Genomic DNA, 24,357 nt, shown 5'->3' with positions numbered 1-24,357 from the left:
CCTACCTCGTTGTCTCCTTTGGGCACCTTCAATTCGTGCCACCAGCATGACCTTCCCAAAACAAGTCTCATCCAGGGTCTAGCTTTAGAAGTTGCCACTCGCTTCTAGGAAAGGTTCAAACCTCTCAGCCAGTGCCACCTGCCCCCACTCCACCAGCCACCCCACCACGTCCACACCCCCTACACACACAGCACCCTCTGTCTAGTAGGTACCCTGCCTCCCTCTCTGCCATTAAAACACTAACTCTCCTCAAATGCCAGCTCAGCAGAGAAACTGAGACTCTCCAGTTTAATTTATATGCTTCTTTCCTGGGTTCCCAAAAAAGGTGCCCATCAGCCTGGCCAGGGACAGATCGCCCGGTCTTGTGACCTTGACTACCTGTATGTGTGCCGTGCACCGTGAAGACAGGGACCCCACCTCACTCAGCCTTGCGTCTGACACAGAGTCCAAGCCAGAAGTCCCCCAGAAAACAAGCAGGGGTGAGTGACACTGCACAAAACGGGTATACACAACAGAGCTGAGGTTCTGAAGCAACAAGGCTGCACCTGACCTTCAAGCGAAATGGGCAGGGGGCGTTGCCTTGGGAACACTGGCCTCTCTCGGGCCTTCTTTCTCTGGAAAAGATGTGATACGTCCAGGTTGGGAATCAGAAAAATGAAGCCATATCTCCAAGTTTCATGGTGAGGAACAGGAGGTCAAGGCTGCTTCCCAGCAACCGGAACTTACTAAACCAACCCCCGCTGCACCTCTGCGGGGGCTTCTGAAGCCGCCTCGTCTCCAGCTGACTCCTGCGGGGGCTTGGGGGCTCGCCAAGACGAGCACACGGCCGTTCCCTGATTGTGCCGTATGGCTCACCGTGTCCCTCGTCACCCCCCAGCACCCACCCAACAACCCTGGGGCCGTGCTGGGTAACAGCCGGCCCTGTCTGGGATACAAGGGCTTGTGATCCTGCGCCTGCCCCCTTTTTAACCAAAATGACTTTTTTTTTTTTTTTTAATGACTCTTTATCAAGCCAATAGTGAACATGCTCCCGCGTCTCTCAGTCCATCAGTCTATCCGCAGAAACCCACGGAGCACCGCCTCTGGGGCACAGGCTAGCAAGCTGCCCTTTGTGACTGTTCCCCAACAGAGACTTGCTGCCAGGGGGCAAAAGCAACATGCCAGACCCCCACGGGCCAGTGGGCACATTCCTCTCCTCCGCCAGGCACCCAGGCTCCTGTTCCAGCAACATCTGGCTGCAAAGTAGCACACTCCGAGGAGCCTCGGAGGCAAATGCACACCAGAGAACGCGTTCTACTTTCCCCGACAGACTTCCTGGACAATCCCCCTTCCAGGCAAGGCTGCCTCTTAGAGCCGCTACCTTGAACTGATGCCGCCAAGCACAGAAGCTAAGAGTTCATTCAAATGACACCATTTACAGCAGCACATGTTCTCCGCACACTGTACAATGTGCACAAGTAGGAAGAACACCCATCAGACCTCCAGCTGGCAGATAAAAGGCATCAGTAGTTTGCCCCATACACTGGACTTCACATATCTGCATGCGTCACCGCACCTGTAAGGTAACAGACCTCTGGTGCCCTCCCACAATAAGGGATCTCCCTGTGGCCTCACCGGAGAAAACATCCTCCTTAGTACTATGCACCATTAGAAAGAACGAGGCAGATCTGTAACCAGTGACATAAAAACATGTCCATGCCGACACACGCAAGGAGCAGGCGGTACACAGGAGGCAACGGTAGGTAACCCGGCTTAAAAGTGCGTCTGCACAAGTGAAACACGCTTTTGAAAGCTGGAAAGCCCCGCAGCTGTACTCGCTGTTAAGCGTGTGTGCCTCCGCTGATGGAATCTAGGGAGGGGATGGTTCAACAAAGACTATTTTCATCTCCTGTTTAAATTTCTCTGTATCTTTGAATGTTTTCTTCATAAGCATGCATTATCTTCAAAATTGTTTTGAACTCCAAGAAAGATCGATTTTGTAAGCTTCCTACCCAAGGTGTGGTCCTCCGTTCATGAGGTCAAACACTTGGGCAGGGTTCAGCAGCTGTTTGAATCTTCTGAGGAACTTCACACCCTGGTTATCCCCACTTTTGGAGTTGACAAAGACCAACAACGGGCTCGTGCAGGACGGAGGGCACGTGGCCTTCCAGAAGCCTGGACATGAGAATGGAAAGGGAGGGGAGAAAATCAGAGGGCCATCAAAGACTCCGGGAGCACAGTCAATCATATAAAAAGCAGCAGACACCCCAAAGAGACCTGTGACTTGCACATACACGTCCAGTCACCAGCAAGAGAGCAATAAACAGATCTCCACATCGCCATTCCCTACGAAGAAGGACGGGAGTCCCATCCGGTTTGACCTTACGTTTACACGACCGTGCACCTCACCACTGTCCTTCCCTCTTGCTCTCCGTCTGGAGGAGCCAGTTCCCCCAGCTTCCCACCTTTCTACCAACACCTGCTAGCATACATCATCATCTCCCATCTGGACAGCGAGCAGGTGCGGAACAGCACGCTGACCACTTCTGCCGCCGGATAAGCCAGCACATGGGACAGCACGAGTGCGCCGGCTCCCGTCCGCGTGTGCCCCGCAGCCATCAGGACCCCGTTTACCACCTCTGCGCGTATCTTCTCCCCACAGCGGCCCGGCCTGACCTCTTCCCGACCACATCCCCACATCACCAGTGTGACCAATGCTGGCATGGCAGAGGGGAGAGGGCATGGAGAAAGAAGGCCAAGGAAACAGGTGAGCCAGGAGAGTGTGAGGCACCCACCGTCAGAATCGATGCTGTTGAGCGCTGTGGGCGGGATGACCGACACCTTACACAGGCCCAGCGGACACTTGGTCTGTAAGGACTCTTTACATGACGTGTGCACCTGAAACAAGAACCCACGCGTGACAAGGGTCACCGCATCCCCCGCGACTGTCCCTGCCACCATGGCAGTGGGCACTCCAGGACCCGCTGAGCTGCCGACCCCATCCGGGCGTGTATGGGATCGGGCACGGGGCCTGCACGCACTCACCATGGCCTTGCACCAGAGACAGCGCCAGTCCTGCAGGCGCAGCACGCTGCCACACGTCTTGTCGCACACCGTGCACTTGGCGCTCACGGGCAGGTTCCCTTCCAGCCACTGGTGCGGCATGGCGATCTGCGAACCGCAAAGATGTGGGCGCTCAGACGAGGAAGCCCTCAGGCAAAAATGTCCTCAAATAAACTCAACTGCAGCCTCCTCCACAGCACAAGCGGGGGCGGGGCGGGGCGGGGCGGGGCCTGCAGGGGTCTCCTGCAGGAGCCGGCCAGGAGCAGGGGCGCGCTGGACCATGCTGGGCCCCCAACACACACGAAAGCCTGCGAGCCAGAGGAGCGAGGGCGGGCCTGGGGACGGGGCTCCCTTTGGCCGGCACCAGCACAAGGCGGGGAGGTCTGCGCAGGGTCGGCAGCCCGGCACAGGGCCCCCATGCGTACCCCGTCCTCATCCTCAAGGATGTCCTTCCCGATGGAGGCCAGCGTGGTCCACTTGCAGTTGTTGGTTGCACGCACAGCACACCGTTTGTGGGCCTTAAATTTGCACACTGTGAGAGAACAGACACGGGACCTTCAAGCCCCATTCGAGACGGTGCTTCCCATGCTGGAGGAGGCGGCTGCCCTGCTCCTCCAGGACCGTTGGGACCGAACACGGAGCGCGCTCCCCATGCTGTAAACTGAACAGCCGGGGCGTACACAGTCTGATCACAGTGAGACCGGCACCCAGGACAGGCTCTGACCCAACTCCCCAACTCCTCAACCCTGCCCGACAGCACGAGGGCCACCGTGGGCCATGCCCCATGTACAGACACCGAAATTTAAATGTGACAAGATCCCTATGTCACAAAACTGTCATCTTTTGATTTTTTCCACTTAACATGTACAAACCATTCTTAACCCCACAGGTGGTACCAGAACAGGCGGCAGGTGGGAACTGGTCCGCGGACCAGAGCTCGACCACCCCTGCTCCTGCCCCCCGCTCCTGCACGACCACTGTAACCCGCCCTCCGCATCCGGAAGACCAGGTTTCACCGTTTATCCACAACCTGGTTTACCCAAGGCGGGTATAACCACCTCAGGGCCGACAGAGACTTTTAACCTCTTTTCCCTCTGTCCCTTTAATGTTTCTCCTTCGTGTGTCCTTACCACTTCCCTTCTTTCCACTTTGTCTGTTACTACCCAAGATCATTTATCAAACTCCTCAGTAGGTACAATAAGTAAGCACAGAGTCCCAGAAATCACTTTACACGGACTGATTTGTGGTGACCATGCTAAGGTTTCTAAGGCTTCATAAAGGCAAATGTCAGGCCACGCTTCTCACGGCACCCCACGCCATTCGCACCTTCACAGGACAGTCCGTGCGACGTGACCCCAGACAGAGCCTCGCGACACACGTTGCAGTAGGTCGGCCGCGCATGGGAACACGCGTACCAGTTGTGCATCCCTGAGAAATGGTCCATGCTGTACTGGGAAGGCTGCAAGAACAAAATAAAGATGGCAAAGGTAAGCTGTCCCTCTGACACTCTTGAATGGGACTCAATGAAGTATCCAGAGGAGAGGGAGAGAGGGAGAGAGGGAGAGAGGGAGAGAGGGAGAGAGGGAGAGAGGGAGAGGGAGAGGGAGAGGGAGAGGGAGAGGGAGAGGGAGAGGGAGAGGGAGAGGGAGAGGGAGAGGGAGAGGGAGAGGGAGAGGGAGAGGGGAGGAGGGCAGGCTCAGCCAAAAGGTCGAGCAGCAAGCCTAAATTTTACAAGGAACACACGAGAAAGTGAGTTCCAGGCTGCTCGGTCCACACGTGGAAATACTGGGATGGCAGAGTATTCAGGGGCGGGCCCCAAGGAGGGACATTTGTCTTTCTGAACCTCAAAGTGCTCCCTGTTCTGGACGGTCTTCAGCGCTGCAATCCAGTCTTCCATCTCTTTCCTGTGGTCAGCACATAAGATGAGCTTCCTACATGGAGTGATGACCTGTGGGACGAAACAAGAACCAGGCGGTACAGCGAGAGCAAAGGACAAATGCTAACCGCTGCAAAACTTCTCCACACCTCCTTCTGTTATGTGTGTGTGTGTGTGTGTACATTTTTATGAAAAATGACCAATTCGTTCAGATTCTCAATTGAACACAAAATAAAAATGATTATCGTGGGTCATTAAAAATCAAGAAAAATCTCAAACCAAAAAGACAATCAAATTCAATGTATACATTCACCAAAAATCAAGTAAGTGGGCATTCACCAACCACCTGCTACTCAGACATGGTAATAAGCCACAGGAAGCGTTTAAAAAGAAAAAAGAAAACACAGTTGCCATCACTCCAAAGAGCTCACAAACTAAGGTCCAGCACATGACCAGTTTAGGGAAACTGGTCCAAGTTACTCTAGGAATGGTGTACTTCAAATGCACCATACATGATGTCCTTGTACAAAACCTTGTGATATGTGACAAGAGAAAAAACAACCAGTTACTACACTGAAGGGCCTCAACAATTTAACTGGAAATGAGGTCAGGAACCTGGTGATAATCAACAAACGTAAACTGTATCTACAACATATAAAGAGTTTTTACAAACCAATAGAAAAGTCTTTCTTACAAAAAGAGGTTATAAACTTGCATTTCACAGAAGAAGTACAAAAGGGCTAACAAATAAAAGATGCTTAACTGCTCTAGTCATTGGGGAACACGAATGAAAACAGCCAACAGTCTGCCAACAGACTGGCAAAGTTCTGAAAGACGGCAATCCAGTGTTGGCAAAAGTATGGGAGAAAAGAGTTCTCCTCAAGCAATGATAGAAACTCAATAGGATATATATTTGGGGGGAAAAATTTGACAGCGAATACCAAAATTTTAGAAAAATAACCTTTTGTGTACTTCCGTTTTACAGTGATGTAAAATATCTGCATGGTTCTGAAGTCAAATCCACAAAACAAGGTATAGTCAGAAGTCCAGCTTTTCCTTCTGTCCCCTCCACCCTGGGTCCCTCCCTTCCCCATATGCAGCTTTATAAAAGTCAATAAGAGTATGGTTTATCCCTCCATTTTTAAGACACATGCAAACACATACATATATTCATATTCCCCTTCTAAAACAGGAGTATATCATACACACTTTTCTCCATCTCTGCTTTTTCACCTAATTATCTATCTTGCCCACCTCTTCTTAGCAACATGGAGCATCTCTTTACTCTTTCTTAGGGCTGCACGGAGCTTTGCTGGACAGAAGCACGAGAGTCCATTCAACCAGGTCTCTATTAATAGAAATCTTTTTTTTTTAATGTTTATTTTATTTTTGAGAGAGACAGAGGGTGAGTAGGGGAGGGGCAGAGAGAGAAAGGAAACACAGAATCGGAAGCAGCAGGCTCCAGGCTCCGAGCATTCAGCACAGAGCCTGACTCTGGGCTCGAACTCACAAGCCATGAGATCACGACCTGAGCCAAAGTTGGACACGTAACCAACTGAGCCACCCAGGCGCCCCTCTATTAATAGAAATCTTCTGTTGTTGAAAATCCTCTCATATCTCAAACAGTGCCGCAATGAATGGCCTTTGCACAGACCTCATGTGCTTCCCAGTGTATGTGGGGGAGAAGTTCCTAGAAGCAGAACTGCCCTGACAAAGAATAAGCGCATTTGTAATTTTGCAGCTGAAATCCCTCCCCAGGGCTTGTGCTGTCTGCATTCCCACCAGCAGTGTTAGGAAAATGCCTGCTTCCCCAAGGCTGCACCAATAAAACATGTTAACTTCTGGATCTCTGCCCATCTTCTAGCTTTAATTTATATTATTAGATGATCATGTTTCTGGCTCAGAAAACTTAGAAATGGTGTTTTATAGATTATCTCTTTGGTGATTTCTATAACCACCTATAAAGCTTAATCACAGAAGGGGCTAATTAGAGCTGGGTCACAAATGCATGGTTCATTCTCTCACGTCACCAAGGTGACAGGGATAACTACACACAGGGGCCAAACTGGGTGTAGAAAGAAGGGAAGCTAGGGGAGGGGGAGGGGAGACTGGAGGACAGAGAAAACAGAACCAGAGAAGCTGGGTGCCCTCCTGAGGGCGGGGGTGAGGGTGACGGCCACACTCCTTTACACCTGGACAGTGCCACGAAGAGCCCACATCCCAGCATCTGCTGGGCAAGTGCATGATGAGTGTCTGCTCCACACCTGAGATTCTAAGACTATACAGGCAAGGTTCCCACTCACAGAGAACTTATACTGGGGAAAGGCAGAGAAACAAGAAAACAATTTCAGACACTGACACGGGCCCTGAAGACAAAGCGGTAGTGTGAATGGGGCTGGTCGGTGCTTTGCACAGAAGGCCATGGGAGTGCTGGCAACTGCCAATGGCCGGGGGTCGGTGCTTACGGAATTTTCATCAGTAACCGTCTATGAAATCTCAGCAAACATTTCTTTTCATTCATTCTTGGGTGGGTTTTAATATTTAAGCATTTTTATCGGTGTAATAAACATAGAGAAGAGAATATATTTTTTATAACTCAGGGATTCTATGCAGAGTTATGCAACATGACAGCTACAGAAGAGAACAATGACATTTTTTAGGTCCGTTCTATTTCAGGTTTTGTTTCTGCTAGTCCGGTGACAATCTTTACAAGATGAAGTACCCACATTATTCCAGAGTTCAGCTATGTCATCGAATCTTTGGGTCAACCATCTTCCACGTGCCAAAGGAGAGAGGTTTCGTGGAATAGCTTTGTGAGTACTGGGCACCACTGGACAGCAAGTTATAGACAAAACTGTTGTGTTTAAGTTAATGAAACAAAAGACAGATGACCTCACTTCCTCAATCCGTGTGACTGTTTACAGGGAGTAAACACTGATGGATGAATATCCAAGAACCTGGTTTCAGCCTTTTTAAAAAAACTCCTACTTGTGCATGTTTGAAGAAGCCTCAGACAGACTCAGATCTGAACCCCACCCAGCCACTGAGCAGCCAGGAAAAATGGGCAGACTGTCTTCATTTCTATTCTGGAAATGGGGGATGATAAAGTTACCTGGCCTGGGTTGTTATGGGATCGAATGAGACCAGCATGCACAGGACTCGCATAGGGCCCAACACAGCTTTTAAGACGCACCTCCAGGTCTGAAGCCCTGACGAGCTGGGTAACTGAAGCAGCTGACTCCCCTCGCCAGGCCTCCACATGCCCCTCTGGACACTGGGGCCATAATGACGGTGTCACGCCCCAGGGTCATCCGAGCGTGGAAGCGTGTTCTCACATGCACACACCTGCCACTCACTCTCGGCGTTGCTTCAGACTCTAGGGCCTGACCTTGGGGCATTATCTGTTTGATAGGACTACGTGACACCTCCCTCCATTCAAGTTGACACCATTCAAGTGCCAACAGTCCGCGTCCCAGATCGTGAGATTTGTCACAGAAGATTCTCTGCTTCTCCTGCTCCTCTCCCAGCACATTCTGTCACCTTCGAGACAGAGTCCCTATTTCTTAGCCACCCGCAAGACTGGTCAATCTCCTCACAAGGCTCCTCCTCACCCTGGTCCCCTGGCAAGGTCCTCAACGGCCTTCCGGCCATGGGGGAAGCTTCCCGAACACCGGCTAGCAGTATCACACGCCCCGGCAAAGGCTCCCGCCAGACCCTCTTTGTTCCCTGAACAGCAGCCTGGGACCAATGCACGAGAGAGGTGAGGGTGGAGGGCCTCTTCAGTCGAAAGGAAAACGAGTGACTGTTAATGAGAGCCGTCTTGGACGGGGCTTCTCATTCAATCCCTTGACTTTGGAGACAGAGTGGGCAGGACAGGCCCCAGGAGAGAAGCAGGTGCTGGATGAGACCTCTCCCGGCTGCTCATCCAGCTCAGCAGGGCAGGAAGAAGGCGGGAAGAAACATTCCTACAAATATTAAAACTGTCCTTCTGTTGGACTGTAGCCAAGACCACCCCTCTTAAAAATCAAGGAACGGTGCAAAAAAAGGTAAAACCGTCCCCAAGGATAAGACGTTACAGACCAAAAAGGCTCTGTGTTTTTCAAGCGAAGAAATGGCTCACGTAACTCAATCAACTGAAATGATAAATGCGAATTAAAAGCAGGGTCATACATGAACTTGATAGGACCAATCAGTGACACCACAGAGATTCGGTGAGCCAGGACCCATGACTGGAATGAGCAGGCTTGGTTCCAAGGGACAGGGCAGAGTTAATACCACAGAGCAAGGTGACAGACCACAACACGCAAACCCACGAGCTGGAGAGTGAAAGCACACGCAGACCTTGACGCTGGAAGGATGAGGGAGGCTGAAAGAGAACACAGGTCACAGAGGAAAGAGTGGAAGCATGTCTCTCCTACTCCTCGGAGGCAGGCTAGGAAAGCAATAAACAGGTGTGAGTCCTTAGTCACTCAGCGAAAGTCTCCTGAAGGTGAAAGAATTTAAAAATCAATAAGAAAATAGACCAACTAACAGAAAAATGGACAAAAGCCTCGAACGCTTATTTCACAGATGACCAACAAGGCACACGAAAATGCATTCAACTTTGTCAGTCATCTGGGAAGCGGGCATTAAAACCCCAGCACGGAACACCTTTCCCAGCGGCTGGGCTGAAAAGATGGACACAAGTGAGTGTTGGTGAGCATGCGGAGCAACTGAACACTTGCTCGGCACCAGCGGGAGGCAGTCGGGCACAGCTACTCTCTAAAACGGTAGAGTTGAACTCTCGTACACCCCATGGCTCGGCAATTCCACCCAAGCGCCCATCGGAAACACAAACACGTATCCTCCTCCTCAAGGCACAAAAACATGTATAGCATCACTACTGCTAACAGGCCTACAACGGACACAACCCAAACACCCAGCACCGGTAGAGTGTGTAAATGCACTGTAATGTATTAATATAGGGGACGATGACAGAACAACAACAAGGAACCATCTGCTGCTAATCCAATAATACAATGTACTTTACATGCTGAAAGAAAGAAGCCAGGCACAGAAGAACATAAATATTCATATAATTTCATTATGCATATATAAAGTTAAAAAAAAATTAAAAAACAGGGGCGCCTAGGTGGCTCAGTCAGTTAAGCGTCTGACTCTTGATCTCGGCTCAGGTCACGATCTCACGGTTCATGAGCTCGAGCCCCACGTCAGACTCTGTGCAGAGCCTGCTTGGGATATTCATTCGTATCCTCTCTCTCTCTCTTTCCAAATAAATAAACATTTTCTTAAAACCATATAATCATTTCAATAGATGTAGAAAAAGCATTTGACAAAGCACAACATCCTTTCATGATTAAAAAAAAACCCTCTGCAAAGCAGGTCTTGAGGGAACATACCCCAACACAGTAAAGTCCATATATGAAAAACCCACAGCCAACACCATACTCCATTGGTGAAAAAAATCAGACAGCTTTCCCCCTTATCAGGAACAAGATAAGGACATCCACTCTCACCACTTTTATCCAACACAGTACTGGAAGTCCTAGCCACAGCAATCAGACAACAAAAAGAAATAAAAGGCATCCAAAGTAGCAAGGAAGTAAAACTCTATTTGCAGATGACATGATACTATATACAGAAAACCCTAAAGACTCTACAAAAAAAAACTACCAGAACTGATAAATGAATTCAGTAGTCACAGAATACAAAATCAATATACAGAAATCCGTAGCATCTCTATACACTAATAATGAAGCAACAGAGAGTGATACTAAGAAAATAATCCCATTTACAATTGTATCAAAAACAGTAACCTATCCAGGAATAAACTTAACCAAAGAGCTGAAAGACCTGTACTCTGAAAACTATAAAACAAAGATGAAAGAAATTCAAGATGCAACAAAGAAATGGAAAGACATTCCACGCTTATGGGTTAGAAGAATATTGTTAAAACATCTATACTACCCAAAGCAATCTACACATTTAATGCGATCCCTATCAAAATACCAACAGCATTTTTAACAGAACTAGAACAAATTAATGCTAAAATCTGAATAGAACCATGAAAGACCTGAAACAGTCAAAGCAATCTTGACAAAGAAAAAGAGAACTGGAGAGACCACAATTCCAGACTTCAAGTCATATTATAAAGCTGCCATGATCAAAACGGTATGGTACTGGCACAAAAACAGACTCATAGATCAATAGAAAAGAACAGAAAACACAGAAATAAATCCAGTGATGTGTTCAATTAATCTTCGACAAAGAAGGAATGAATATCCAATGGGGAAAAGTCTCTTCAACAAAAGATGGGAAAACTGGGCTGCTACATGCAAAAGAATGGAAGTGGACCACTTCCTTTCACCATCTACAAAAACAAACTCAAAATGGATTAGATCCATAAAAATCCTCGAAGAGAGCACAGGCAGTAATTTCTCTGACATCGGCCAGAGCAACATTTTTCTTGATTTGCCTCCTGAGGCAAGGGAAACAAAAGCAAAAATAAACTATTAGAGCTACAGCAACATAAAAAGCTTCTGCACAGTAAAGGAAACAATCAATAAAACTAAAGACAACCAACCTACAGAATGGGAAAAGATATTTGCAAATGACATATTCAATAAAGGGTTAATATCCAAAATATATAAGGAACTGATACAACACCAAACCCAGACCCAAGCAATCCAATTAAAAATGGTCAGAAGAGGGGCGCCCGGGTGGCGCAGTCGGTTAAGCGTCCGACTTCAGCCAGGTCACGATCTCGCGGTCCGTGAGTTCGAGCCCTGCATCAGGCTCTGGGCTGATGGCTCAGAGCCTGGAGCCTGTTTCCGATTCTGTGTCTCCCTCTCTCTCTGCCCCTCCCCTGTTCATGCTCTGTCTCTCTCTGTCCCAAAAATAAATAAACGTTGAAAAAAAATTTAAAAAAAAAAATGGTCAGAAGAGGGGCGCCTGGGTGGCTCAGTCAGTTAAGCGTCTGACTTCAGCTCAGGTCACGATCTCGCGGTCCGCGAGTTCGAGCCCCGCGTTGGGCTCTGGGCTGATGGCTCAGAGCCTGGAGCCTGCTTCCGATTCTGTGTCTCCCTCTCTCTCTGCCCCTCCCCCGTTCATGCTCTGTCTCTCTCTGTCTCAAAAATGAATAAACGTTAAAAAAAAAAAAATTTTTAAATGGTCAGAAGACAGCAGTCATTTCTCCAAAGAAGACATCCGGATGGACAACAGATCTGGAAACATGAAAAGATGCTCAACATCACTCATCGTCAGGGAAATGCAAATCAAAATCACAATGAGATACCACCTCACATCTGTCAGAATAGCTAAAATCAAAATTATAAGAAACAGCAGACATTGGCGAAGGTGTGGAGAAAAAGGAACCTTCCTGCAATGATGGTGGGCATGCAAACTGGTGCAGCCATTGTGGAAAAGAGTATGGAAGTTCCTCAAAAAGTTAAAAACAGAATTACCCTAAGATCCAATAATCACACTATTGGGTATTTACCCGAAGGAAGAATAAGAAAACACTAATTCAAAGGGATACGTGCACCCCATGATTACTGCAGCCTTATTTACAATAGCAAAGATATGGAAGCAGCCTGTTTCCATTGACATAGAAATGGATAAAGAAGCTGTGGTATTTACATACAATGGAATATCACTCAGCCACAGGAAAGAATAAAATCTTAACCCTGCCGTTTGCAAGAACAGGGATGGAAGCAGAGTACGTTATGCTAAGCAAAATAAGCCAGTCAGAGAAAGGCAAATACCATATGATTTGGTGGAATACGTGGAATTAAAGAAACAAAACAAGTGAGCAAAGGAAAAAAGAGACACAAGACTCTTCTCTCCCAACTATAGAGAATAAACTGATGGTTGCCAGAGGGGAGGGGGGCTAGAAGGATGGGGGAAATAGGCGCTGGGGATAAAAGAGTGGACTTACCACGATGAAAAACAAAATAAAGCCTTAATATATGCTAAAGACTCTAAAATAGAGCCTTAGAAGTTTTACTTGAAACGAGAACTTTTGCTTCCATCCTTTCATACAAATGGTCTTCCAGGAGGTATGCGGAAACACCTAGCTACTCCAAACAAATCTGAGACGCCCCCGCCTGACAAAACCATCTCCCGGTGTCTGGGGGAGAGTTAGCCAAGGAGGTTCCTAAACTATGGGCAAATGGTCTTTGAGAAATACAGGTGAAAAGGGAGGCATGAAGAAAGCTGAAGTACTCCTGAAGTACACACACGCTAGCTCTTATGACAGGGACAACAAAGAGGGTGTCACATGCCAGTGGCAGGCTCCAACGCCGGGCACTTGGTAGTCTCGGGAAACCTGCTGCGTATTTACAGGTGTTTGCACACTTTGTCTTCTCCACAGCCTGATAGAGCAGGTGTCCAGAGAGGAGACTGAAGCCCCGAGACCCACGGCTAAGGAAGCAGGGGCCGGGACGCCAGGCAGACTGGCTCCTGACCTCTACCCAAGGGCAGTGTCCCTCCTGGATTCCCGGCAAGACTGCAATAGAATAAAGCCGGCACGGCGGGCCTGGGGTGGGGGAGGAGCTGGCACTCACCAACAGTCTTCCCGGGCTCTCAGAACAAGCAGGGTCTGGCACGGTGCATTTCCTTTTTGGCAGGGGCACCGGACTGGGCCACCAGTGCAAGGACGACAGGGACATCTCACTGAGTCATCTGCCCACTGCCCCGCCCACCCCTCTTTGACCAGGTTCCCCAAGAGCTTGAAATGAGAGGGTGGAGAAAGGAGATCTGGAAGATGATGACAAGGGCAGTCCCTGACTCACCAGCCATGTTCTGTCCAGCAATTTCTAATCACAGATTTATCTGGACGTGCCTCTCGTTCATAAAAGTGACCTTAAATGACAAAAAGATCAAGAGCCTGCAGACTCTGTCGTGCTGGAACCACGGGCCAAACCAAACCACCTGAACACTGATTCACACCAGGCCCTGGGCCTGAGATGGTCCAAAGGCCACGACGTGCCGGCGGGGCAGACATGCAGCCTGGACTGAGGGCCGCTCAGACACGCTTTGTCAAATCTGCGGGTCCAAAAAATAAGAAAAGTAACAAGCAGACTTCTGCTTCCAGGAAGAACCTTAGACATACTTCTTCCTACTCCTCTGGCTAAGTACCACTAAAACCCTGGACATGAGATATTTAAAAACATACGAAAAGACTCTGAAAGGTGGAGAGAAGCAGGCAGACAGGGGCCCAGGGCCTCAGAATGACACACGGTGCAGCTCTGTGGGTTCTCTGCTGACCCCAGACATCCTCGAGCGGGACTGAGAAAGCCAGCAACCAGGAAGAGCAATGAGCCAGGAAGAGTTAAAAAGCCTACCAAAGGCCTGCTTCTCCCTACGTGTGGGACCAGGAACGGGCAGACAGGACAGAAATCAATAGCGGTAGAGTTGCCAATGACCACGTTACTCCAGTCAAACACCACAGAAAACACTGTGGCCCCCACCCCCACAGCACTGGGCAAACGCGAGGCACTCCAGCACCCCACCAGGTAGTGTCCAGAGAAGGCCAAGTAGAGATGTCCATCCCTGCAGACCACACCCCGGGCTGTCAGGAGATACGCAGAAGCAAATAAGCACAAAGAAAGGTATCCCACCTCATTAGCCACGAAGGAAATGCTGATTAAGATCACAATGCACTATTACTAGATACCCACTAAATGGCTTAAAATAAGAAACAGTGACAACACCAAATGCCAGAGAGGATGTAGGGAAATCAGCTCACACTGTTGGTGGGCATGTAAAATTGTACAGCCACTCTGCAAAACAGTGTAGCAATTTCTTAAAAAACCAAACGTGCAGCTACCATACGACCCAGCAATTCCATTCCTGGGCATTTATCTCCAAAAAATGAAGACTTGTGTTCAACACAAAAAAACGTGTCCATGAATGTCCACAGCAGCTTTATTTGCAATCACCAAAAACTGGAAACAACCCAGATGCCTTTTAGTGGCAAATGATTAAACACACCACAACACACCCTTTCCATGGAATACTACTCAGTAATAAAAAGGAACAACTATCAAATACACAACAACCTGGGGGAACTCCAGGGAGTTATGCTGAGTGGGAAAAAAGCCAATCCCAAAAGGTTACATACCGTATTCTCCCATGTATAGATCATTTTTGAGAAAACAAAATTGCAGAAACGAAGAACAGACAGGGGTTGCCCCAGGTTAAAGAAGAGGGTGGGTGTGGCTATCAAAGGGCACCAGATGGATCCCTGTGGACATGGAAACATTCTTGACGGTATCTATGTCAACATCCTGCTTGTGATGTTGTACTGTAGTTTCACAAGACGTTACCGCTGGGGAACTGGGTAGAGAACACAAAGGATCCCTGTATTCTTTCAATTCCATGTGAATCTACAATGGTCTCAAAATAAAAGGCTTAATTAAAAATAACCGCAGTCAACATTTTCTAATATCTAGTATGTTTAAATTGGGAAAACAGGGAGTAACTCCAGAACAATGTTGCATTTCTTTAAGGACAAGTGCATCTGTGGTCTCACTCGGCATAAATTAAAAGTGTAATCTTATCTTGTTAAAGTCATTTGTAGGTAGTGCAAACTCATGAAACATCTGACTTGCCAAGGAAATATGTGGACACACCTTCAGCGCACATTCTCTAAGAAATCCAAAGCAGGTCCTCTCCGTATACCTGAGTGCAGGGAAGCACATGTGAAGGTCACAGAGCTCACGGTTATCCGGCTGTGACACGTGGCCTGGAACTCAAGCCTCCACAAAAGAGAGCACCGGAAATGGCAGGACTCATTTTGACACACGACAGTGCTTGAAAAATCAATGAAGCTGTGTCTCGTTGCAGCCACGGAAGGAGGATGCCAGAACCACACACAGCACCGCACTTCCTGGACGGGGCGACCCCAGCGCCCCCACCCCAACTGCAGGTGCGCTTGGGGAGCAACCAGAAACCCCACAAGACAAGCCGCTCCCCCAGCTCCAGACCCACAGATCCTACCGCCAACCAGACAGGACCCTCAAGGTCCCCGCTCCCACTTAGACATGTCCTTCTGCTGACAGTCCCCCACAGGCCAGCTTCACCTCCTCTCCCACGCCCCACCCTCCTGTTTGGGCTCAAAGTTCTTCCTTTCTTCTCAGAAATAAATTCAAGCAATCTTTCACTTGAACAGACAGGTGAAACAGATAAGACCCTGCTCTCATGGAGCTTACATTCAAATGCAGACAGGAAATGAATACTAAATACTATAGTAGATTATACAGCATGGGGAGTAGTGGCTGGTGATAAATCTATCAAAAAAAGACCAGACAAAGGAGGTCGGGGTTAACACGGGCCTCACTGGAAAAGACTGGAAGGACGTGGAAGGGAAGAGGTGGTCCAGCTGGTGGCTGGAACAAAGTGAACAGGGGCAGAGGAGCCAGGCATGAACTTGCAGAAGGAACTGGCCATGAAGCATCAGGCAGGCACCACCAAGAGCTTTGGCCTTCATGCCAAGTGAAATGGGAAATGGTGGAGCTTTTGAGCAGAAGACAGACAGGTGACTTAGGTTTAAAAAGCAGCATTCTGGTAGCTTTATTGAAAACTGAAATGTACAGGGCCGGGCAGAAGTCAGGACCTTTGGGGGAGGGTGCGTGGCACTGCCATCCAGAGAGAAGGGAAGGGGAGTGGCTGTACTCTGGCGTCCTGAAGGCAACAGGGTTTCCGGACACGTTGGACAGGGTACAGGACAAAGAGGAGCCAACAAGCACCCCTTGAATAGCTGGCAAGATCAGCTCCCTCCTGGGATGGAGGAGGCTGAGAACAGGCCTTGAAGTGGGGGGAGCAGTCTGTGGCTCAATTTCAGACACGCTGAGGTTGAGGTGTCTATCGGTCAAAATCTTGACCGTGACCAATGCCTTACCACATCCATGGGGTCTTCGCCTTGCTGTGAGCCTGGCTACATTAAGAAAAGAAATGAGACCGCTCATAAATTACCACTGCTGGTGGGAGTTTTAAAAAAATTAAGTTTTAGAGAGCAACCTGACAATATCTCATCAAGCTGAAGATGTTCACAACTGACAGCTCGATCCTTACAGCCACACTCTAGAGACTCGTGTCCGGGCACCCGGGGAGGCAAGCGTACGAATGGCAGTGCTGTTTGTAACGGCCAAAGCTGGGAAGACACAGGTCGAGTGTGGGATGCTCCGCATGCTGGGCCACTACGTAAGCCACACACTCACAACTGAGCACATGATCCTCAGACGACAGCCGTACCCGTCCAAAGTTCTGAGGTTCGTGCCCCACTCCCCAGAAACTGACTTAATTCCAGGAATCAGGAATCAGTCATTTTAAACCTGGAGCCACTTAACTGAAGACAAACGTGTCCACACAGATAAATCTTGGAAACGCAACGCTGGGGAAAAAGGGCGCGTTGCAGGAAATACAACACGGCATGATGCCATTTACTCACAACTGTAAACCCGGCCAAATATGACATGCTGTTTATACCTACATATGGGAGTGGAAAAAGGATAAAGAAGCACGCACACGATAAACACCAAACTCAGAACTAGGGTGACCTCTGGGGAGGGAGGGCAAGGGGGATGGGTAGGCAGGATACGGACTGTAAAAGACTTCAAATATATCCGCACAGTTTCGTTCTCGTTCTTGGGCTGGGAAGTATACACAGTTGTCCACCGTGTCACTTTTTGAAAGCCCGAAATATTTAATAATGTTTTAAAGGTTAAACATTTTGGCACAAACCTATGCTAAAACCCCTAAGCCAGAGCTTGAGATTACACAGTATGTCTTACATTTATAGCTTATCGTTTATTGTATGTGTACATATAAAAATACACACGCACGATGCACACAGTTTAAGTACTTATAGCGTATGGTCTAGCCTCGGAGAAGGGAATGGCTCGGCCCGAAAGCATGCCTGCGGACAGATTCTGCCCCTGAAGCAGAGCCGTCAGCGCGCCTGAGCACGCCGTGCTGTTCTCGCACACGATCACGCAGCGACGTAATGCCCTCCTGCAGGCGCTCCTGGGGCACTGCGCACCCGGCTGCCTCCGCTGGCTGCTGTGCCATCCGCGGCAGACACAATTATTCCCGATTTGCCCTCCAGGTTCTCACCCTAGAACAGACTCCTGCATTCTAAAGAACTGGCTCAGTGTGTGAAAAGAAGGCCGACAGTTTATGGAGGGAGGAAGGGGAAGGTACCGGTTGGACTGTTGAGAAGGAAGCTTTTAGAGACCAACAAAAACACCTCTCCAACACGCCCCTTTCCGTGAATCTTTAGGATGGCAGCCACCGGAAGCTAATATCAAACCCTAGAAACTTCCTTTTCGAGGATTATCAAAGCACACGGAGATACACGTCCTGCTGCTCGAGGACAAGCCCGCTCCGTAAGCCTGAGTGAGGGTACGGGCACGTGGCAGAGAGGGCGGTACCACACAGCAGACAGACAAATACCACAGTCCCCGGTGCAGACGACCTGTCCCTAAGCCTCAGCTTCTCAACCTGCAAAATGGGCGTCAGCGCCTGTCACTCGGGCTCATTCTAGGGGGAACGCGGCAGGATGCTCCTGCCGTTGGCAGCTGGGGCCATCACCTGCTGTCCTCCAGCAGGAAGACGCTGGTCGGTCCGCAGGCCAGCACGGGTCAGAGTGGACAAGGCTCCCCAGCTGCCCGTATGGCGAGATGGCAGTCACAGCGGACAGCTGGGCGCGGGGGACACCGAGCAGCCCACGTGGGCATCTGGTCAGCAGCTGCCCGAAGTGCAGTCCAACAGCACTGGGAGAGAATCACTGGAGTCAACGGCACTTCAAACAAGGAGTGAGCACTCCGCCTGGACAGACAATTTTCCAGGCTCCGTACTACTTGTCTCAGGGATGGTGGGGTGAAATCTCTCCCGTGACAACGTTCAGACAACGGAAATTCATCAAAGAGAAGTCTACCCGACCTGCAGGCTTTCTGCCTGACCAGGTGGAGACCAAAGAGGTTTCTAGCATGTGGGTGAAGTCACATCACCAAGCCTATGGCTTTAAGAATCCCAGCCTTCCACTTCTAAGAAATACGAGACAAAGATCAACCCTCTAGGGATGCTTACAGTAATCTTCAATTCCTCTTACTTCGTTTTAAGCCCTTACTTCTCAGCTGCTTTCCCACACAGCATCACCTGGCCCTACTGCCCCCCAACACCTGGGACTCTTACCTGCCCTCTTGGAGAACATTTTCCAACTGCTCAAAACTGGGTCGGAACTGAAGTGGCCCAGCAAGAACAAAACTTGAGCTTTAAAACTGACGGACAGACAAGACCCCGTGGGTCACCGTGGTAGGCAGGCCAGAGGCACCAGAGTAACAAATCGGCACCTCAAAGTTCAGCCACTGACCAAAAGAGGAGCAAAGGAAAAGTGTCCGGGCAGGATCAGGAACCTGGAAATACTGTACTAAATATAGCGCCCCAGCCTGCGGGACTCGGAAAGGTGGCCAAGAATAAGTATCTGGCGCATTTGGTAATTTCTGTCACTTCCTGTTACTCACATCCTGCTGTTCTGATGCTGCCCAAAACTCTGGATTCGCCACACACAAATCCCTACCTTGAAGCCCCCTGAGACCCGGACTATTCAAAACAGCTGGGATGTGCGTAGACAACGGACTTCCTCACAGAGTGCCATACACAACACAAAAATAGCACCATGCAAACAAGCTCCTGGAGGTGCCTGGGTGAAAGCAGCCCCAGGATGCAGATTCAGACCCCCAGGTACCCAACTGCTGTGGCCAGACGCCCAGAGAGGAGCCCAAGCGCAAACTGCTCACAGGACACTTGCTCTCTAAAGCTGCACTCCTCTCCAGTCTCAGGACAGCTTTGGGGTCAAAAGGAGGCCCCAACCACAACTATGCCACCTGCCCAAGGGCCCAGAGCACACAGCCTAAGCCAAACACCCCCTGCCCCACCCAAGCCCCCAACCCGTCTCAGGATACCAGTCCCCGGGAACACAGGATGCTCAGGTAGGGAGCAAAGCCAACCGGGCCAGAGGCCAAAAGCACATGTAATCCATCAGACGGTACATTTTTAAAAAGGAACAAAAAGCAAGACGAAGCAAAAAGTAAAAGTTATACCTAAAACAGAAATATGACAAACACTTGGGATTATTTCTTTATTAAGCTTTGAAATGTGCTCCAAGTGTGGAAAACTTTACAGACTGGAGGACACCCTGAGCAGGATGCTGGAGGCAGTGGGCCCTGGCAGGGGAGGGAGGGGGCACTAACAAAGGGCACCCCAGGTGTGCAGGTGGTGCCCACACTGCCTCCTCCGACCCCGACAGTGGGCAGGAAACAAGCAGCTGAGGCACAGAAGGCAAAATACAAACAAACAAAACCTAGCGTGCTTCCAGCGGCAGAACACTACAAATAACCTAAATCTCCAAAAACTCATGCCACGATCACACAGGGGAATACCATACAGCCAAGGCTTAAAAGCACAACGTAAGTGTATATTCATGGACACAGATGTTCATAATATAACACATTTCAAACACAGGTTATCAATTAGTATGTGTAACTAATCGTACTGTTTATAAAACTATTTACTAGGGGCACCTGGGTGGCGCAGTCGGTTAAGCGTCCAACTTCAGCCAGGTCACGATCTCGCGGTCCGTGAGTTCGAGCCCCGCGTCGGGCTCTGGGCTGATGGCTCAGAGCCTGGAGCCTGTTTCCGATTCTGTGTCTCCCTCTCTCTCTGCCCCTCCCCTGTTCATGCTCTGTCTCTCTCTGTCCCAAAAATAAATAAACGTTGAAAAAAAAAATTAAAAAAAAATAAAACTATTTGCTAATATTCGTAGGAAAACACCTAAAGAACTATTTGTCTGAACTGGTGCAGCCATCTGGAAAACAGTATGGAGGTTCCTCAAAAAACTAAAAGTAGAACCACTCTACGACCCAGCAATTGCACTACTAGGTACTTATCCGAGGGATACAGGTGTGCTGTTTCAAAGGGGCACATGCACCCCCATATTTAGAGCAGCACTATCAACAATAGCCAAAGTATGGAAGGAACCCAAATGTCCATCGATGGATGAATGGATAAAGAAGGTGTGGTATATATACACAATGGAGTATTATTCAGCAATCAAGAAGAATGAAATCTTGCCATTTGCAACCATGTGGATGGAACCAGAGGGTACTATGCTAAGTGAAATTAGAGAAAGACAAATATATGGCTTCATTCACAGGAGGACTTTAAGAGACAAAACAGATGAACACAAGGGAAGGGAAGCAAAAATAATATAAAAACAGGGAGGGGAACAAAACCCAAGACACTCTTAAATATGGAGAACAAACAGAGGGTTACTGAAGGGGTTGTGGGAGGGAGGGATGGGCTAAATGGGTCGGGGGCATTAAGGAATCTACTCCTGAAATCACTGTTACACTACATGAAAACTAACTGAATGTAAATTTTTTAAAAAATAAATTTGAGAAAAGGGGGAAAAAAGAATTAGTAAAATAAAATAATAAAATTAAATTAAATTAATTAAATTAATTAAATTAAATTAGTAAAGTAAGTTTCGCTGGAACAAAGCCATTCCTGTTTATTTACATATTGTCTCCAACTGCTACATATGGCCAGAGAGACCCTACAGCCCACAAAAAAGCCCTGTACAGAAGTTTGCCACTAGCCTTGGACGTATAAACCATTCGTCACGTGTATGTGAGGAAGAGCATAAAGAGAATGTGGTGTGGGGGTGTTAAACACAATGTGCCACAAAAAAATGGAATTTGCACCTTGTCCCTCTCCCTGCCACTGGCTCCACAAAGGAAGGGTCTCCATTCTGTCCCCAGAGGAATCCCTGGGTGCCTGGCAGGTAGTACCTGCTCAATGAATACTCACAGAATCAAAACCTCCCCATCTACACGAAGGGTCACTCACTACGCAATTTAGGGTGAAAACCCTCGTAGACGTGGAACATACCACCGTGACGTGTCCTTGAGCACAACTCCCCTAACCCATCCTGTCCCCACCTCATGGGGAACATTTCCAGGTGGTTCACGCTGCGCATGGAGGAGTCCCACGCTCCCCCATCTTCCTGCGATTCAGTCTGGGAGCCACACTGTCTGTGAGAGGCCCACACCCCACACTGAGGCTACAGGGCGACATGCATGGGGACGCGCTCAAGTCTTGCTCCCAGCAAAGCCAGAGGCCAGCAGGAGCAGGAGCGGAGGTGTGGGTCCTGTCCACCCCTTACCACAGCCCTCACGGTCTGCTCCCAAGCAACCCACCTCCTCCCCTCCAGGACTAACCGAGGAACATGGCTTCAGACATGTTACTGACACTACAAAGTGAAGGCTTCAAATCTGATGGTCGTGATGCGAAGCTGGAGGAGGAGGAGACAAAGACGGCTGGATGTGAGCCCTTGCTCTTCACAGCTCACAGCTGTCGAGTGGCCCTGCTGTGGTTCCACCGGAAGCTGAGGTCACAGACTCATGCACATGCCTATGACTGGGCGACCATCTGTCCTAACCCCGTTTCACGCGCTGGGACGCAGATACCCGGAGAGGACAGATGACTCCCCAAGCAAGGCCACATGCTTGTAGGAGGCGGAGTGAGGGCCAGAAGACAGTTGGCCAACCAGTCACATCCAGGGCACAGTGTGGCCCTTGAGGGATGCTTGAGGGATGGAGCGCCTGCTCTGCCCCACGTGGTCTAGGGGAGCAGCGAGAGCCAGCAGGGGCCCAGGAAGGACATGGGACCAGGAGGGGCACAGCTGTTGCTCTCAGCTCCCTCACCCAACCTCTGCAGCTGCTGGAGGTGCACACAGACCCAGCCCCCGAGATGCAAAGGAGAGAGGGGGGCACCGGACCTGAACAGGGTCACGTCCTCACAGAGATGCCCAGTCCAAATCACCTTGTCCTGTCTAACCCCCCGAGTGATCCCTGTCCTCTCTAACCCTGAGTGATTAATATACTCAGTCCGGAGCTGGCATCTGAAAGCAATCCAGGGAAGGACATCTCAGACCACGTTTCCAGTCAGGCAGGTAAATCACACACTACGTCAACCGCCTTTTGGGATCATCTCGTCCCACGTATAACCCCCCTTCCTAACTTTAAACAATTCATCCCTTTCCTCTGACCAAACTTCCTGCAGTCCTCTGGTATTTCAAGTATATTTCAAAACTGAAAAGAGTAATTCTAACCACGGGATTTAACATTTTAAAAAACCAAAACAGAAAAAAAGTTGAAAATATCCCCCCTCCCCCCCCACCGGCAGGTCCTGACTCAGAGGTCTGTCTACCAGGGCTGTGGGATGCATCACCAGGTTATTTGAACAAGCCACCGTGGGAGGGCATGGCATGCGGGTTGGCTGAGGCCAGCTGGCCTGACTCAGGAGCCACCTTCCTTTGTCATGGCACAGCTATGACACAGGCCCATGTGGACGGAGAAGACAGGAAAGCTTCCCAGAGATGCCAAGTGGCAGAGACACAGGAACAACAAACCAGTTAACCCAACGGATATTTACAGAATGCCTACTTTGTGCCAGGCATATGGCTCTGGGTGCTGGAATAAAGAGAGTCAACAAGCCCCAGGACATCCCTTGTCTCACAAAGTTTACAACTCTCCCTCCAACAAACAGAAATCAAGAGTGGGAAAGAAAGGGTGCGTATAATGTTAATGTTGACATAAAAAACAGAAACTCTAAATAGCCTACATCCAATAAAAAATTTTAATTCATAATAAAAAATGTCAAAAGGTATTATCAAAAACGTTCCCCATGGGGCGCCTGGGTGGCTCAGTCGGTTAAGTGGCCGACTTCGGCTCAGGTCACGATCTCACGGTCAGTGAGTTCAAGCCCCGCGTCGGGCTCTGTGCTGACAGCTCAGAGCCTGGGGCCTGTTTCAGATTCTGTGTCTCCCTCTCTCTGACCCTGCCCCGTTCATGCTCTGTCTCTCTCTGTCTCAAAAATAAATAAACGTTAAAAAAAAATTAAAAAAAAAAAAAGTATCAAAAACATTCCCCAAAAGGAAACCCCACACCCAGTGGCACTGGTAAATTCTAGCAAAACTTTAAGAAAGAAGTAACACCAAATTCCATCAAAAATGGGGGGGGGGGGGGGAGGACAGTGATATTGCCCCCTTCTATTATGATGCTAGTTTATGTTTTATAAAGCCAGCTTAACCCATGTACCAAAACCTGGCAAAGACAAAAGGAAAGAAAATTCCAAATCAATATCTTTCACGGATATAGATGCAAAAATCCTTAACAAAATAAAAGCAAATTAAATTTAACAATAAATAAAAACGATAATACATCATGAGGAAATAAGGTTTGTTTCAGGAATACAAGGTTGGTTTAACATTTGAATATCAATTTAATTTGCCCTTTTAACAAAATTAAGGAGGGAAAAAAACCATGATCACTTCAATAGATGCAGAAAAGCATTTGACAAAATTCAGTACCCAT

At 48.9% G+C, this 24,357-nt stretch overlaps 1 protein-coding gene across 9 annotated transcripts in view; it reads right to left on the bottom strand.

The window, feature by feature from the left end:
• The window catches only part of DGKD (diacylglycerol kinase delta), a 110,761-nt gene that overhangs the window by 34,336 nt on the left and 52,068 nt on the right, over positions 1-24,357 (bottom strand). For 7 of the 9 annotated variants that reach the window (XM_023259828.2, XM_045034649.1, XM_045034648.1 and 4 more), the window contains 6 exons: positions 4,886-4,990; positions 4,369-4,501; positions 3,468-3,574; positions 3,025-3,150; positions 2,775-2,877; positions 1,992-2,154 (listed from right to left, as the gene is read on the bottom strand). In XM_023259828.2, coding sequence (XP_023115596.1) covers positions 1,992-2,154; positions 2,775-2,877; positions 3,025-3,150; positions 3,468-3,574; positions 4,369-4,501; positions 4,886-4,990 — 737 coding nt within the window. Of the gene's footprint in view, positions 1-1,991; positions 2,155-2,774; positions 2,878-3,024; positions 3,151-3,467; positions 3,575-4,368; positions 4,502-4,885; positions 4,991-7,401; positions 7,405-7,768; positions 7,774-19,114; positions 19,321-24,357 lie in introns of those variants that run through there. The other 2 variants (XM_023259829.2, XM_006935702.5) reach the window with 2 other exon arrangements.

The sequence above is a fragment of the Felis catus genome, chromosome C1, assembly GCF_018350175.1.
Source record: "Felis catus isolate Fca126 chromosome C1, F.catus_Fca126_mat1.0, whole genome shotgun sequence".
Classification (NCBI taxonomy): domain Eukaryota; kingdom Metazoa; phylum Chordata; class Mammalia; order Carnivora; family Felidae; genus Felis; species Felis catus.
This window is presented reverse-complemented; position numbering and strand designations above follow the sequence as displayed.